The 16781-nt window shown below is 44.2% G+C and overlaps 1 protein-coding gene across 1 annotated transcript in view; it reads left to right on the top strand.

Annotated features, from left to right (window-relative positions):
• ELP3 (elongator acetyltransferase complex subunit 3) overlaps positions 1-16781 on the top strand; it is an 82403-nt gene that overhangs the window by 51525 nt on the left and 14097 nt on the right. The window contains exons 10-13 of the mRNA XM_079298200.1: positions 4621-4814; positions 10159-10249; positions 12254-12319; positions 15973-16197. Coding sequence (XP_079154326.1) covers positions 4621-4814; positions 10159-10249; positions 12254-12319; positions 15973-16197 — 576 coding nt within the window. The remainder of the gene's footprint in view (positions 1-4620; positions 4815-10158; positions 10250-12253; positions 12320-15972; positions 16198-16781) is intronic.

Below are 16781 nucleotides of genomic sequence, written 5' to 3'. Positions count from 1 at the left end.
AATCCTGTGTCCCCCCAAGTCCCCAGGGATTTACATCCCTCCAGGGATGTGGACTCCACTATGGATCCATGAGCCCCCTAAACCCTCATGGATTTAAATCCTTCCAGGGATGGGGACTCCAATTCCTCATGGATTTAAATCCCTCCAGGGATGGGGAATCCACCATGGATCTGTGTCCCCCCAAGTCCCCAAGGATTTAAATCCCTCCAGGAATGGGGAATCCACCATGGATCCACATCCCCCCAAATCCCCATGGATTTAAATCCCTCCAGGGATGGGGACCCCAAATCCAGGTGGATTTAAATTATTCCAGGGATGGGGATTCCATCATGGATCTGTGTCCCCCCAAATCCCCATGGATTTAAATCCCCCCAGAGATGGGGACTCCACCACTGCCCAGAGCTGGAAAACCCTTTCCAAGCAGGAATTATTCCCAATATCCAACCTGAACCTCCCCGTGTGTAACTTGAGGCTTTTCCCCCCTTTTTTATTGCACTCCTGGAGGAAATATTGGCAGAAACATTGGAATGGACAGGAACTACTCTTTGAGGATGGAAAATAAAGATAAAAGGGCACAAAATCAGCTTCCCATCCTCACCTAAACCTGCCAGACAAATCCTCTGCGTCCCGTTGTGGAAACACAGCGAGTCTGGGATGACATCCTTGTAAAATCCTGGAGCTGAAGGAGTTTAAAATGGAATTTCCAGGCTGGCAGGTGCCGAGCTGCGGGCGTTCCAAAGGCACGGCAAAGGCACCCTGGAACCCGCCGATTCTCGGTCACTGGGCCATTGTCTGCACGCAGATCCCATCGTTAGGGTTTTAATTATCCCAGCATCGAGGAGAGAGGGAGATGCAAATGGGGGGCAGGGCAAATGGAGCCAGGCGGTTCGGGGAGGCACGAGCTGCTGTTAATGCACGTAATTAAAGCTCGAAATGATTGTTCCTTCCCCGCCGAGCTGCCAGTGTCACTCAAGGCAGGAGCTTTCAAGTGCTATAAATAATCCAGCTGATGGAGATAAGGGATGGAGTATGGAGAGCTCAGATAATGCTCCTCTTATTCACAATTTGAATTTCGCCGTCTCCTTTTCACTCCTGGGGCTGCGGGCGAAGGAGATGCACGGATCGGGTTGAGGGGGCACGCTGCTGTTCAAAAATAGGTTTTGGTGACCTTTCCTCTGAAGAAATTTTAGTCAATTGCTCTCAAAAATTGATGCTTTTATCCCCTAACCGGTATCTCCTCCAGCAGTTGGACACCTGGAGAGCCAGGGGATTAAAAGTGGCCACCGAATCTTGGGGCTGCGAAATTTTCAAGTGGAATCCCACAAAACCATCTTGGATTTCTGCTTTTGGAGAGCTGCAGTTTTTTGGGGGTGTTTTTTGAAGCAGGTTTCTCATTGATTGCGTCAGGAAAATCCGATTAAAACCTCCAGGTGGAACCTTTGGATATTGGCTGGGGCTGAATTTGGGGGTGGGATCCCAAATCCTCGGAGCTTTCTCAGGGGTTTTCTGGTTTTAAAGGCTTTTGCAAGAGCACAGGAATGGGAAAATATTGAATTTCAGGGCATCACCTCCCAATTCCATCTCCTGTTTCCTCCTTGGAATGAGAGGATCTTTCCCAAATGAAACCATTCCACCATTCTGGGATTATATTCTGATCTAACACAGGTTGGCTTTTGGTTTTCTGTAATCCAAATTTTCCTGGGCAATAGCTACAGTGTCACTGAAAGTTTTTGGTGGGAGTTGAAAAAAAAAAATTCCATTATTTTATTTACTGTGAAAAAATCCTCAGGTTTTCTGTAATACCCCTTAAATTGAGGAATGTCACAGGAAATGTTATTTTAAGGTGTGGAGGGCTCTGTGTGAAACTCCAGGTTTGAGTTTCACCTGGTCTGAGCTGACTTTTTTTTTTTTTACCTCTAATTAAATTTAAATTTAAATTTAAATTTAGATTTTTATTTCCATTAAATTGCTGCAATAATCTCTCAAATCCTCCCCATTGGCCACACCCCCAAATTTAATTTTTCCTTCAGCATCCATCTTCATTATCTAAAACCTGTTTGATGCCTCGAGGGGAGAGAAAACTTCAAGGAGGATTGAGTTTAGCAGCTTTGAAGTTGGTCCTGCTTCCATTTGGAATATTCTGTGTCCTGCAGGGCATTCAGAAATTTGGGATCTGCCTTCCCTGGGTCATCTTTAACAGACACAGCTTAGCCCTGACTCAGCCTGGAGCTGATGGAAAACCTCCAGAGCCGCTATGGATGGTGGCCTCTGGAACAAATATTTTCGGGATTCAATTTGTCTTGGCAGGAAACGGCTCGGGAGGGTTTTTATCAGCCCCAGACACCTTTTAAGGTGCCTAATAAAAAAAAAAAAAAAAAAAAAAAAAAAAAACACCACACAAGAAAAGGCTACAATTCCTCTTAAAGCTTGGCACGTGTTGGCATTTTTTTACTTCCTTTGTTGTGGGAGGAAACTTAATGAAAAGCTGCTTGTGAATGGGGAGAAGGTTAAGCCTTTAAATATTGGGATTTACAGGGACTGTTGGGAAAAGGGGCTGGGGAAGGACGGCGCCGCCGCTCCCTTATCTCCCTTGAAATTAATTACTTGGGGAATCAGCTCAGGAGTATTTTTGAGGAATTAACAGCCGAGATCTGTGGATTTTTACAGCAGAATTATCAGCTGGGTTCGTGCTCTGACGTCAGAGGTGCAGAGGGGGCGAAGGGATGGAATTGGGGGTGGGATGAGCAACCTCCAGCGGTGACCTTGGCTCTGCTGCCTGGAAAAAAACGGGAATGGTGAATCATTCCTGCTCCTGTGTTTGCTCAGGATCACAGGGATTGTTAACCCAGGCCCTGCCTGCCTGGAGTGGTTTATTCATCCCATCCTCACCTAAGCAGGGCCAGGACACTCAGGCAGTCTCCTCTTGCTTCACCTCATTTTCCATTAACTGCCCACAAAAGGTGGAATTCAGCCCATTTTGGGTTGCCTGAGGACAGCCAGGTTGGATTTCCTGGCCCTGGGGTCACAGCCTCTGCTCTGTAAGGGAGTTTTTTTTCTCTCTTTGCATCTGGAGCTCTCTCAGAGGAAATGGAATTGATCCATAAATCCACCAGGAGCTTTGGAGCTGCCCCTGGATCCCTGGGAGTGTTCAAGGCCAGGCTGGACAGGGCTTGGAGCAGCCTGGAAGGTTTTGGGGCTGGAATGGGATGAGCTTTGAGATCCCTTCCCTGTAATTCCACATCTTTATCCTTGCCCCAGACCTTGTTTTACCTCCCAAAATGACTCCAGCTTGTCTGAGTGACTCTGTGGGCTGAGCTGCCTGGAAAACCACAGTCCCGTTTTCCACCTCTGTTTCCCTGGAGTTGCACAGGAGTGGGGATGCTCCAGGCTGGACCCAGCCCTGGTTTAGGCAGGGAATCAACCAGGAAAAGCCTGGCTTATTGTGATCCCTGACCTTTTTCCCATCCTGGTCCTGGTTCTGGTGTGTCTTGGAGCTGGGCTGATCCGTTCTGGGGGTTTTATCCCAGAGAAATTTGGGGTTGAGAAGCACAGGGAGCCAGCAGAAATGCTGGGAATGTTCAGCTGGAGGAAGGAAGGGTCCAGGGAGACCTTCCCGAGGCTAAAGAGGCTCCAGGGGAGCTGGAATTTGGGAAAATGGATGGAAGAACAGGACACAGGGAAAGGGGAGCTTGGGGTGGGATATGAGGAAGGAATTCCCAGAGAATCCTGGATTCCTGGGAGTGTCCCTGGAAAGGTTGGAGCACCCTGGGATGGTGGGAGGTGTCGGGATTGGAATGGGATGGGATTGAAGGTCCATGATTCCATCATTCCATGGTCCCATGACTCCAGCAAAGCCCTGGGGCAGCAGCTGGTGGGACCTCACCTTATCCAGCTGGGAATTCCTGTTCCTGCAGGATCAGGCCCTGCATATCCAGTAAGGAACACAGAAATAAATCCAGGGTCAGGTCTGGCATAACGAGGCTGTCTCATCACTTAATTTAATCCTGGCTTGGTTCAGGATGCCCTGCCCAGCTCCTGGTTTTACTTTTCCTTTGTTAAAGTGGTTTGATGTAAATCTTAATTCCCAAAATTTAACCAGCCTGGGTGGTCCATGTGGGATTCAGGCAGGGAAATCAGGGAGCACTTTGTCCTCCTGTTCTTTGGGCTTGCTCAGAGTGGAGAATAACACAGAAAAACAGAATAAATCTGGTTTTTTCCATTGTTATTCCAGCACTGTGTCCCAGACACGCTGATTAATCTCAGAAGATCAGCACACTCATCCCTATTGTTCTAATCCCAAGCAGAGTCTGCCACAATAAATGGTTCAATATTCATTGAATTAATGCTGAAAAATACGAGGAAAGCTGGATTTAACTTGTTCTGGTGTCATGTGGACTTTTTTTCCTCCTCTTCAAATCTAGAGCAGACTTTTCATTTCCAAAAACTCCTTAAACCCATTAACACTCACAACTCAGGAATTCTCAGGAATTCTCATATTCACAACTATGAAATCCCCCTGGAAGCGAGTTCAGGCTCCCAACCCCAGTGAACATTTGCTTGGCTTTTTTTGGACTCTTTTTGATTTTTCTCTTTGCTTTTTCCCCCGTTTTACATTCCCAGGAGTTTTTTGAGAACCCGGCGTTCCGCCCCGATGGGATGAAGCTGTACCCCACGCTGGTGATCCGCGGCACGGGGCTCTACGAGCTCTGGAAAACGGGGCGCTACAGGAGTTACCCCCCCAGCACCCTGGTGGACCTGGTGGCCAGGATCCTGGCCCTGGTGCCACCATGGACACGAGTGTACCGCGTCCAGAGGTGATTCCCACCTGGAATGTTCTGCTCGCCGCCCCCCCGAGCCATTCCGGCTTTGATTTCCTAATTAGTCACAGCCTTCGTTATCTCCCAGCCTTAACCAGTAATTGAGCAGAGATCTCGAAGGTTTCTCTCTGTTCAGATGGGAAAGGGCAGGTGGGATGAGGAGCTGGGCAGGTGGGAAACACCCAGAAATTTCCAGGAGCAGCACCCAAGGCTGGAATCATCCTGGGGGATAATGGGTGGATTCTGTGAAGGATAATTAATGGGATTGAACCTATGGTGGGTAATTAATTGGGTGAATTTCATTATGGATAATTAATGGGATTGAACCTATGGTAGGTGATTGGGTGTGTTCCATGATGGATCCTGTGATGAATAATGGGGTGGATCCCATGATGGGTAATGGGATTGATCCTGTGGTGGATAATTAATGGGATGAGTCCCTTGGTGGATCATTAATGGGATCTCAAAGGTTTCTCTCTGTTCAGGTGGGACAGGGCAGGTGGGAGGAGGAGCTGGGCAGGTGGGAAATGCCCAGAAATTTCCAGAGGTGCCACTTCCACTGCCAGCCAGAGAAAGCATCCAGGGCTGGAATGATGCTGAGGCATAATGGGTGGATTCTGTGATGGATAATTAATGGGATTGATCATATGATGGGTAATTAATTGGGTGGATTCCATGATGGATAATTAATGAGATTGATCCAATGATGGGTAATTGGATGGATTCCATGATGGATAATTGATGGGATTGATCCTATTATGGGTAATGGAGTGGATTCCATGGTGGATAATTAATTGAATGGATCTCAAGGTGGGTAATTAATGGGATGGATCCTATGATGGGTGATTAATTGGATGGATCTCATGGTAGATAATTATTTGGATAGATCCCATTATGGATAATGGGTAGGTCCCATGATGGGTAATTAATTGGTGGATCCCATGATGGATAATTAGATGAATCACATGATGGATAATTGTATCCCATGATTGATAAGTAATTGGGTGGATCCCATTATGAACCCCCTGATGGATAATGGGATGGATCCTGTGATGGATAATGGGATTAATCCCATGGTGGATAATTAATGGTGGATCCCATGATGGATAATTAATTGGGGGGATCTCGTGATGGATCCTGTGATGGATAATTAATTGGATGCATTATGTGATGGATAATGGGATGGATCCCATGGTGGATAATTAATGGGTGGATCCCATGGTAGATAATTGGATGGATCCCATGGTAGATAATTCATGGGTGGATCCCATGGTAGATAATTAATGGGATGGATCCCATGGTGGATAATTAATGGGTGGATCCCATGGTAGATAATTGGATGGATCCCATGGTAGATAATTAATGGGTGGATCCCATGGTGGATAATTAATGGGATGGATCCCATGGTGGATAATTAATGGGTGGATCCCATGGTAGATAATTGGATGGATCCCATGGTAGATAATTAATGGGTGGATCCCATGGTCGATAATTAATGGATGAATCCCATGGTGGATAATTAATGGTGGATCCCATGGTGGATAATTGGGTGGATCCCATGATGGATAATTAATTGGGGGGATCTCGTGATGGATCCTGTGATGGATAATTAATTGGATGCATTATGTGATGGATAATGGGATGGATCCCATGGTGGATAATTAATGGGTGGATCCCATGGTAGATAATTGGATGGATCCCATGGTAGATAATTCATGGGTGGATCCCATGGTGGATAATTGGGTGGATCCCATGGTCGATAATTAATGGATGGATCCCATAGTAGATAATTAATGGGTGAATCCCATGGTGAGTAATTAATTGGATGGATCCCATGGTGGATAATTGGGTGGATCCCATGGTAGATAATTAATGGGTGGATCCCATGGTGGGTAATTAATGGGTGGATCCCATGGTGGATAACGACATTACCAGATAAAACATCTTCACTTTTGCTCTTACCTTAAATTTCTCCCTCTCATGGCTTCCCCTGAACCAGGGAAACTGAGGCTGCTCCATCCCTGGAAGTGTCCAGGGAAAGGTTTGGAGCACCCTGGGATGGTGGGATGGGATTTGACGTCCCTTTCCACCCAAACCATTCCAAAATTCCACAATCCCAAACTCTGGGAGCCACTCCTTGTGATCCTTGTTCCCTGGGATGGGATTTTGAGGAGAATCCAGGAACTCGCTGTGCTTGTGTCCATCCCAATCCCAAAATAATCAGTTTATTGAGAGGGAGAGGCACCACTGGTAAAACACCATGAAAAATCTTCCTGCTCCAGGAAATCCAGTGAAGTGGTGTGGAAAAGGTGGAATCACCATCCTTGGAGTTGTTTAAAACCCTTGAGGATGTGATTTAATTCCCTGTTGTTGATGATCCAAAGGTTGATCCCAACCTTAATAATTCCATGATCCTGTGAAATTACTGTTTGTTTTTTAAAAAATGAGCTGCTGCTAATGAGCCCTTGGAGGAGAAGGCATCTCTCAGGCTGATCTTATTCCTGCATTTATCCCAAATATTTGGGATCTTCATCATCCCCACAGCACTGCAGAAAACGACAGGAGCGTCACTCACCTCCAGGGTTTTGTTTTTCCTTGGATTCTGGTGTTTTTATGGATTCTCCTCTCACTCTGATGGTGAGGAGGTGGAAAAATGAGGAAATAAAATCTTCCCATCAGAATGGGGCAGAGCTGAGAGCCAGATCCAGAATTTCCCTGGAAGTTCCAATCAGCTGCTCCACAAGAAACCCAAGGAATACAAATGTTGGGAAAATAGGGGATTAAACAAACCTGGCTGGAGCTCCTGGCAAATTTTCTCATTAACTTTAATAAGTTCAGCATTTAATCCTCTGTATCCTGAATTTATTTAGCATTTTATCGAGTCCCCAAATCAGTGTCCAGTGTCTGGATCACTCTGGACTCTCCTGACGATCCAAAGTGGAAATAAAAAACCCATTCCTTGCTTTTTTTCCTTCAAAATCTGCTTTTTCTCATCCCTTTTTGAATTTCCTTCACTCCCCAGCAGGTGGATGAGGTTGTAATCCACTTTTTATTTGGTTGCAATTCCCTGGATTTAGATAAAAACCTGGGACAGGAGCACATCAGGATTATTTTGCCATCATTCCTGGAGGGAAAATCCACCCAGCCTGGTGTTTTTGGAGCTGTTCCATAATTGTTATTCCCTGGATTATCCCTCTGGAGCCGAGTGTCCTCCAGTCACCACGTGAAGTGTTCATTTTCCCCCAAATTGCAGCTCTTAGACTCTGCAGGGTCTTTATTTACTCAGAGAAATCCCTGCATTAATGTCCTGGTTAAGGAGTTTTCCTTGGAGTTCTGGGCAGGAATTATCCCCAGATCATGTGGATTTATAGGAGAAAAAAATAAATTTCCCTTTTCCCAGGGAGAGGCAGGACACAGGGAATGGCTTCCCACAGAGGGCAGGGATGGGTGGGGTTTTGGGAAGGAGTTCCTGCCTGGGAATCGCCATGCCTGGAATTGTCCCAGCAAAGGTTGGAGCAGCCTGGGATGGTGGAAGGTGTCAGGGTTGGGATGGGGTTTAAGGTCTTTAAGGTGGGTTTTTTTGGTTGTTTATTTTATTTTATTTATTTATTTAGGACCCTTTAATTCCTTTATTTTTTTTTTACCCAGCTCCTGCCAAACCCAGGAATTCTTCATAGGTTTTAAGGAAAATCCACCAGGACTTGGGCAGATCCAGGAATTAATTCCACAGAGCTAAAGGGGAATGGAAAACCTGCACATATTGGTTGATTATTAATTAGTTAATTAATTAATTACAGCCCAAATTCCCTGAGCATCCCAAGCTCCAGGTGGGATTTTGGGGTATTCAACTGAGGAAAAGAAGGGAAACTCACCCAGGAATGTTTGGGACCAGCCTGGTTGGTGCAGAACTGAATTTCCTGTGTGATTTTTCTGGAAATTGGAGGGATTTTGGATAAACAGATGGAAATTCATCAGGGTGGGATAGGATGAGCCAGCATTCCCAGCTCCATCCCAATGCAGAAGTCCTCCTTTCCCTAGAAATAAAATCCTGATTTCCTCATCTCCATGGGACAAACTGGAGAGACCAAATCTGCTCCCAGATTCCCTTTCAGCTCCTTCCCTGCTGTCCTGGTTTGGAGGACAAAGAAGGAAAGGCTCCTGCAAGAACCTCTTTGAAATGGAGAGTGTAAACCCCCTCCCTCCAAATTATTATAATTTTGAAGTTAAGGGGCTCTCAGGCAAAGATATGGGAATAGGAATAACAGTTCTTTACTAGGAAAATTAAAATAGAAATACAGTATTACAAAGAACAATCCCAAACCCTGCCAGAGTCAGAATCCAAGCTGGCACAGTCAGTCAGTCAGGGTGGTGGCACAGTCCCATTCCATGGTGCTGCATCCTCCTGCAGGGGCAGATGTGGTTCAGCTGGAGCAGTGCTCCTGGAGAAGGTGCAGTTTCCTCTGAAGGTGCAGGGATGATGTGGGAAGGTCCAGTTTTCCTCTGGAATCCAGTGGAAAGGCTGCTCTGGTGTTCCAAATCTCAGTTTTTCTCTGGGTAGGAAAGGCTTGGCTCCTGCCCTGGCTGGAGCATCTCCCAGTGGGATGATGGAATTTTATCAGCCATGCACTGGGACTCAGTGGCCATGAACAGGAGATATCTCCTGGAGGGAGGATGGGCTGTGGGAAGATAAAGATGATTGCCCAGCTGGTTTAAAGATGGCCCATTAGCAGAGAATATGTGCCAGGAGATCAGGGGCACTGCCCCAGCTGGTGATAAAACACACATTGCAGGGCACATCCTGGACTGTAACCCAGGACATCTGGAGATCTTCAGATTCCTCCCCTTGTCAGGTTGGGGTTCACATTCCCATGGAATTCCCAGAAGGATTTTTCTGCACAGAATTTTCCCACTTTTTCAGTGAAACATCAAAATCCCACAATGAAAAAGTTGAAATTCTGATGGATTTCCCCCAAATTTCTCAGTTTCTGGTCTCCAGCAGCAGATGGTGAAGATTTTCTGTATAATCCTTTTTTTTCTCCTGATTCCCAAGTGAAGAACTGAGAGAAAACCCCCATTTTTTAGGATTGTTAAAGATTGATATTCCGATTTTTTTCACTCAAATAAAAGACTATGCCTTCTTCTTCCGTTCTTCTGCTGCTTTTCCCTTCATTTTTCAGTTGTTTTTTTAATTCTAATCCTACCAAATTCTTGAAACCAAAGGAATTCAGCAAATATGGGAATTCAGCTGTTTGGGATTTTGGCCTAATGATGTTTTTTGGTGAATTCTCTGCTAATCCAGCTGTTAAAAATTTGGATTTTCTTTTTTTTTTTTTTTTGGCAGGGATATCCCAATGCCTCTGGTCAGTTCTGGGGTGGAGCACGGGAACCTGAGGGAGCTCGCCCTGGCCAGGATGAAGGACCTGGGGACAGAGGTAAAAGGAAAAAAAAATAAATTATATTCTAAAAAATAATACATAAAATTTTAAAATACGTTATAAAGTCTTTAATAAAATATTTCGTAAAATATTTCATAGATAATTTATATTTTAATTAACAATAAAATACTATAAAGTACTTGATAATGATTTTTAAAATAATAAATGACAAATCCTCGTTGGTTGTGTTGAGTGGGATCTGATGGCTTCACCCACATCAGGAGATGAAGCCACAACAAGAAACAGATTTGGGTTAAAAAAAACCCATAAAAAAATCACATTTGGCTTAAAAAAAAACCTAAAGAATCAGATTTTTAAAAAACCCCAAAGGAACCAGATTTGACTTAAAAAAACCCAAAAACAACAACCAAAAAAGCCAGATTTGGCTTAAAAAGCTTTTTAAAAACCCTAAAAAACAGATTTGTCTTAAAAGGCTTTAAAAAAAAATAAAATAAACCAAACCAGATTTGTCTTAAAAGGCTTAAAAAAAAAACACCAGAAGAACCAGATTCAGCTTTAAAGACTTTTTAAAACCCCCTCAAAAAAGATTTGGCTTTAAAGGCTAAAAAATCCCCCAAAATAACCAGATTTGGCTTCAAGGATTTTTAAAAATCCCTAAAGTACCAGATTTGGCATTAAAAAAAAAAACCCTAAACCAGATTTGGCTTTAAAACAAAAACAAAAACAAACCCTAAACCAGATTTGGCTTAAGTCTTATAAAAACCCTAAAACAACCAGAAAATCAGATTTGGCTGAAGGCTTTAAGAAAACCCAAAACCCACAGATTTGGCTTAAAAGACTTTAAAAAAAAAATACAAAAGGACCAGATTTGGCTTTACAAAAAAATAAAAAAACAAACCAGATTTGGCTTAAAGCTTTAAAAAATCCTAAAGAACCAGATTTGGCTTAAAAGGCTTAAAAAACCCCAAAAGAATCTGATTTGGCTTAAGAGGCTTTAAAAAAAAAAAAACACCAAAACCCAAATCAATGAGTAAAAATCTGCTTTTGTTTGGGTGAATTTCAGTTTCACTCTTCCATTCCTTTCCTGAATGCACCTGAAAAATGGGGGTGAAATCCCTTTTTTTCCCATTTTTTTCCCATTTTCTCCATATTTTGAGCAGAATTGGAGCCCTAAAATCAGAGGGAAAAGGGAAAAAATTCCTTTAAAATTCTCCTGCTTTTCTCTTTCCCACATATTGACCTGAAGGAACAATTGGAAATAAACTCTCAAATTTTTTTATTAATTCCATCCAAAGAATTCTGGGATTCAGAGATCCAGGACACTCAGGATCCATCCCAAGGGATTTTTATTTTAATTTGAGGATGGAAAAGGGAAAGGAGACCAAGTCCAAAATTCCCATTGAATTCCCAAAATTCCTTCCCAGAGAGGATTTGGGATTAATCCAATCCCAATCTGGGAATTGAGGGAATTCCCTGAAAAACAGGGAAAAATGGGATTTGGGAAGAAATTCCCAGAAAATCCCTGGGAGTATCCATGGAAATTTTGGAGCACCCTGGGATCATGGGAGCTGTTCCTGGAGTGGAATATTTGGAATTTCTGGAATGATTTCCCTTGAAAACCAACAAGGAGGTTGGGGAAATCCCAAACCTTTTCATTCAAGAATTCCCAAGTTCCACCTTCCCAATGCCAATATTTTTTTTTTCCCTGGATAATTTCCTTTCCCCATTGGAAACTCATCCCTGCATCTCTTCTGTGAGGTTTGGAATACTGGAATTTTCTGGGATTTTCTGGAATTTTCTGGGGTTTTTTCCCCCTGGAATTTTCTGGGTGTTTTTTTCTGGAATTTCCTGTTTTTTTTTTTTTTTTTTCTTTTCTCTGGAATTTTTGGGTTTTTTTCTGGAATTTTCTGGGTTTTTTTTTTTCCCTGGATTTTTCTGGAATTTTCCCTGGAATTTTTCCTGGATTTTCTGGTGTTTTTTTCTGGAATTTTCTGGAATTTTCACCCCGTTCTCCTCCCATTCCCTTTTTTTTTCCCCCAGTGCCGTGACGTGAGGACAAGAGAGGTTGGAATTCAGGAAATCCACCACAAAGTGAGACCATACCAGGTAAAAATTCCTTTTTTTAAAGAAAATTCCCTGTAGCTGAGGCTCTACCAGTAAAAATTCTTGTTTTTTAAAATTCCCTGGAGGTGAGGCTGTTTCAGGTAAAAATTCCTTTTTTTTCAATTCCCACAATCTGAGGCTGTACCAGGTAAAAAATTCCCTTTTTTTTTTTCTTTTTAAATTCCCTGGAGCTTTTTCTGTCCAAATTCATGGATTGATGTTCAATAAACCAACCAGCACAGTGGGTTTTTGGGGTGTTTGCACTCCCATAAAATCACCTTCCCTTTTTTTTCCCCCTATTAAAATCCAGATTTGGGAAATCCTATAACACCCTGTGTCCATTGGGAATAAGAATGGTGAATTTAGAGCTTTTTTGGGGTGGATTTCCATGTTTTTTAGGCAAAAATATGTATGGAATATGTATTTTTATGTGAATATCTTCATATCACACATGTGGTGCCTTCCATGCCCAAAATCCTAAAATAACCCATAAAAAGATGGTTTGGCTCACAGGAGAGAGAGGAAAAATGTGCACTGATGAATTGAAACATCCAATTTAGGAAATTCCAGAATCCTGGAATGCTTTAGGTTGGAATCCTGAGAATGTCCAAATTTCCAAAATTCAAAATTTCCATATCCTGGGAATTCCCTCTTCCTGTTCCTTTGCAGCAAAGACCAAAAACTATGTTTTACGCCTAACAAATTTAATTCCAAAAATTAAATTCATTAAATTAAATTAATTTTAAAAAATCAAAATTAAAAAAAAATTAAAATCTAAAAAATATTTTAAAATTAGAAATTAAACTATTTTTATTTTATTAATTTAATTAAATGGGAAAAAAAAAAAAAGCTGAATCAGGGACCAAAACCCTTCTCCCCATCCCAATTCCCAAACCCAGCCACAAATTCCAGGGTCAGGAATTGTCAGCACCCGAAATTCCTAAAATTCCTCTTTACTCCTGCTTTGGAATTCCATTAATTTCCTCAGGCTTCCAGCAGTTTGGAGAATATTCCCAGAGTTCAGCAGCTGGAGGATTTTTCCAATCAGACATTCCAAGGAATTTTATCCTCCTTTTCTCCTCCGTGATGAGCGAAATATTCCTGTTGTATCAAAATGCACCAAAAAAATCCCAAAATTGTCTCGTTCTTCCCAGATTCCTGCAGGAACTGAGGCTGCCCAGACTCCTGGGAATCTCTCCCCGAGTTTCTCTTGGATCTGATTTAAATTGTAAATTTGGACAGCAAGTTGCTCATCCTGGGCTTTCCCAAGTGGAAAATTCCCTTTGGCTCAGCGGGAGCAGAAATCCCAGGAAAACGGGATGGGAGTGTTTTCCATGGATGTGAACAAACAATGGCAGGCACAGCTCAGCTTAATTAATCACTGCCTCTAATTAACAGCGCTGGGGTGGGGGTTCCATCACCAAAATCCTGTTTTTTGGAGCTGATTTGAGGTGTTTTTGTTGTGGTTGGGAAAGCTCAGAAATGAAATTATTGCTGCAAGGGGCAGCGACATCTCCGAGAGGGGCTGGTCCTGATTCCTGGAAAACTGAGGGGTTCTGTTGGGATAATGAGGAATAAAGCACATTTTGGAGCTGGTTTAGGTTAAAAGTTCCAAGGAGATGCCAGATATTTAATGGGATTTATTGATAGGAAAAAGGAGAATTGCTGTGGGAGGGTTTAGGGACTGGGAATTGTCCCAAAAGTGTCCAGGAACAGCCTGGATGGGGTTTGGAGCAGGAATGGGATGGCATGGGATTGAAGGTCCATGGATCCTATCCCAAACCATTCCAGGATTCTGGGATCCAGGACACTCAGGATCCATCCCGAGGGGTTTTTATGGAATTTGGGGATGGAAAAGGGAAAGGAGACCCTTCCTGTTGTCCTTAATTCCCAGTGAAACCCCTGGATCCCAGAATTCCTTCCTAGAGAGGAGTTGGGATGGGGCTGGATCCAATCCCAGGGAGAGCTGGGAATGGAGGGAATTCCCTGGGAAAGGGGGAAATGGGATTTGGGAAGGAATTCCTGGCTGGGCTGGAATTCCCAGAGAATCCCTGGGTGTATCCAAGGAATGTTTGGAGCAGCCTGGGATGGTGGAAGGTGTCCCTGGAATGGGATTGAAGCTCCATGAATCCACCCAAACCATTCCATGGTTCTGTGCCAGGGGCCACCACAGGGAATCCCAGCAGTGGAATTCCCATCTGGAATTAAAGTGGCTTTAGGGAAACTCTTCCTGTTTGCTCTGAGCCATATTTATGGATCCATGGAATTGGCTTCAGTCTCAGATTTGCCTTTTTCCCCCCCTTTTCCTCCTCATCCATCCCCTCCTGGATCAGGTGGGGTTGATCCAAAGGGATTTCTTGGCCCATTCCAAAAGGACCAGGTGAGGTTGATCTGAAAAGATTGTGTGGCCAATTCCAAATTCCCATCTGGAATCCAAACTGGCTTTAGCAAATCCAAAATGGGATTCAGGGAATCCCAGCTGGGATTCAGCAAATCCAAACTGGGAATCAGCAAATCCAAATTGGGATCAAGCAAATCCGAACTGGAACTCAGGGAGTCATACCTGGAATTCAGTGAATCCCAACTGGAATTCAGAAAATCCAAACTGGGACTCGCCAAATCCAAACTGGGATTCAGCAAATCCAAACTGAGATTCAGCAAATCCAAACTGGGATTCAGTGAATCCAGACTGGGATTCAGCAAATCTGAACTAGAATCCAGCGAATCCAAATCCAAACTGGAACTCAGGGAACCCCACCTGGAATTCAAAGAATCCCAACTGGAATTCAGAAAATCCAAACTGGGACTTGTCAAATCCAAACTGGGATTCAGCAAATCCAAACTGAGATTAAGCCAATCCAAACTGGAATTCAGTGAATCACAACTGGAAAATAGTGATTCGAAACTGGGATTCAGCAAATCCTAACTGAGATAGAGTGAATCCCAACTGGAATTCAGCAAATCCAAATGGGATCCAGCAAATCCAAACTGGGATTCAGCAAATCCCAGTTTAGATCCAGCAAATCCAAACTGGGATTTGGCAAATCCAAACTGGGATTCAGCAAATCCAAACTGGGGTTCGGCAAATTCAACCTGGGATCCAGCAAATCCACACTGGGATTCAGGGAACTGATCTGGAATTCAGTGAATCCCAACTGGGATCCAGCAAATCCAGACTGGGATTCAATTGTTTGCTCTGAGCCATATTTACAGATCCACAGAATCAGTTTGAACTCTGATTTTCCTTTTCCCTTCCTTCTCCTTGTCCCTCCTGTGCCAGGTGGGAATCAGCAAATCCAGACTGGGATTCAGTTGTTTACTCTGAGCTGTATTTACGGATCCACAGAATCAGTTTGAACTCTGATTTTCCTTTTCCCTTTCTTCTCCTCTCCTCTCCCATCCCAGGTGTGATCCAGCAAATCCAGACTGGGATTCAGTTGTTTGTTCTGAGCCGTATTTACAGATCCACAGAATCAGTTTGAACTCTGATTTTCCTTTTCCCTTTCTTCTCCTCTTCTCTCCCATCCCAACTGGGATCCAGCAAATCCAGACTGGGATTCAGTTCTGTTTGCTCTGAGCCGTATTTACAGATCCACAGAATCGTTTTGAGCTCTGATTGTCCTTTTCCCTCCCTCTCCTCATCCCTCCCATCCCAGGTGGAGCTGATCCGCCGCGATTACGTGGCCAACGGGGGCTGGGAGACGTTCCTGTCCTACGAGGACCCCGAGCGGGACATCCTGGTGGGGCTGCTGCGGCTGCGCCGGAGCTCGGGGGCCGCGTTCCGCGCCGAGCTGCGCGGCGCCGCGCTGGTGCGCGAGCTGCACGTCTACGGCAGCGCCGTGCCCGTCAGCACCCGCGACCCCCGCAAATTCCAGCACCAGGTGCTCCCCACGGCCCGCTGCTCCCCACAGAAATGGGGGGTTGGTTTGTTTAGCTCACTCGCTGTTGGGGGTTGAGATACTTTTTGATGGAGTTTTGTTGTTTGTGATTCTTTGTGAATTTTTTTTCTAATGGGACCCTCCAAATTTAGGGTGCTCCTCATGTCACCCTGGGTTCCCTCTGCTCTCCTGTCCTGGGTTGAAGGGCAGGTGTCTGCCAATAAAGGCAGGAGCTTCTCTTTGAAATGGAGAATGTAAACCCCCTCCCTCCAAATTATTATCATTTTGAAATTAAGGGGCTCTCAGGCAAAGATATGGGAATAGGAATAACAGTTCTTTACTAGGAAAATTAAAATAGAAATACAGTATTACAAAGAACAATCCCAACCCCTGCCAGAGTCAGAATCCAAGCTGACACAGTCAGTCAGTCAGGGTGGTGGCACAGTCCCATTCCATGGTGCTGCATCCTCCTGCAGGGGCAGATGTGGTTCAGCTGGAGCAGTGCTCCTGGAGAAGGTGCAGTTTCCTCTGAAGGTGCAGGGATGATGTGGGAAGGTCCAGTTTTCCTCTGGAATCCAGTGTAAAGG

This window comes from Erithacus rubecula, assembly GCF_903797595.1.
Source record: "Erithacus rubecula genome assembly, chromosome: 2".
NCBI classification, from domain to species: Eukaryota; Metazoa; Chordata; class Aves; order Passeriformes; family Muscicapidae; genus Erithacus; species Erithacus rubecula.
The sequence above is the reverse complement of the archived record's forward strand: the minus strand, read 5'-3'. Positions and strand labels throughout refer to the sequence as shown.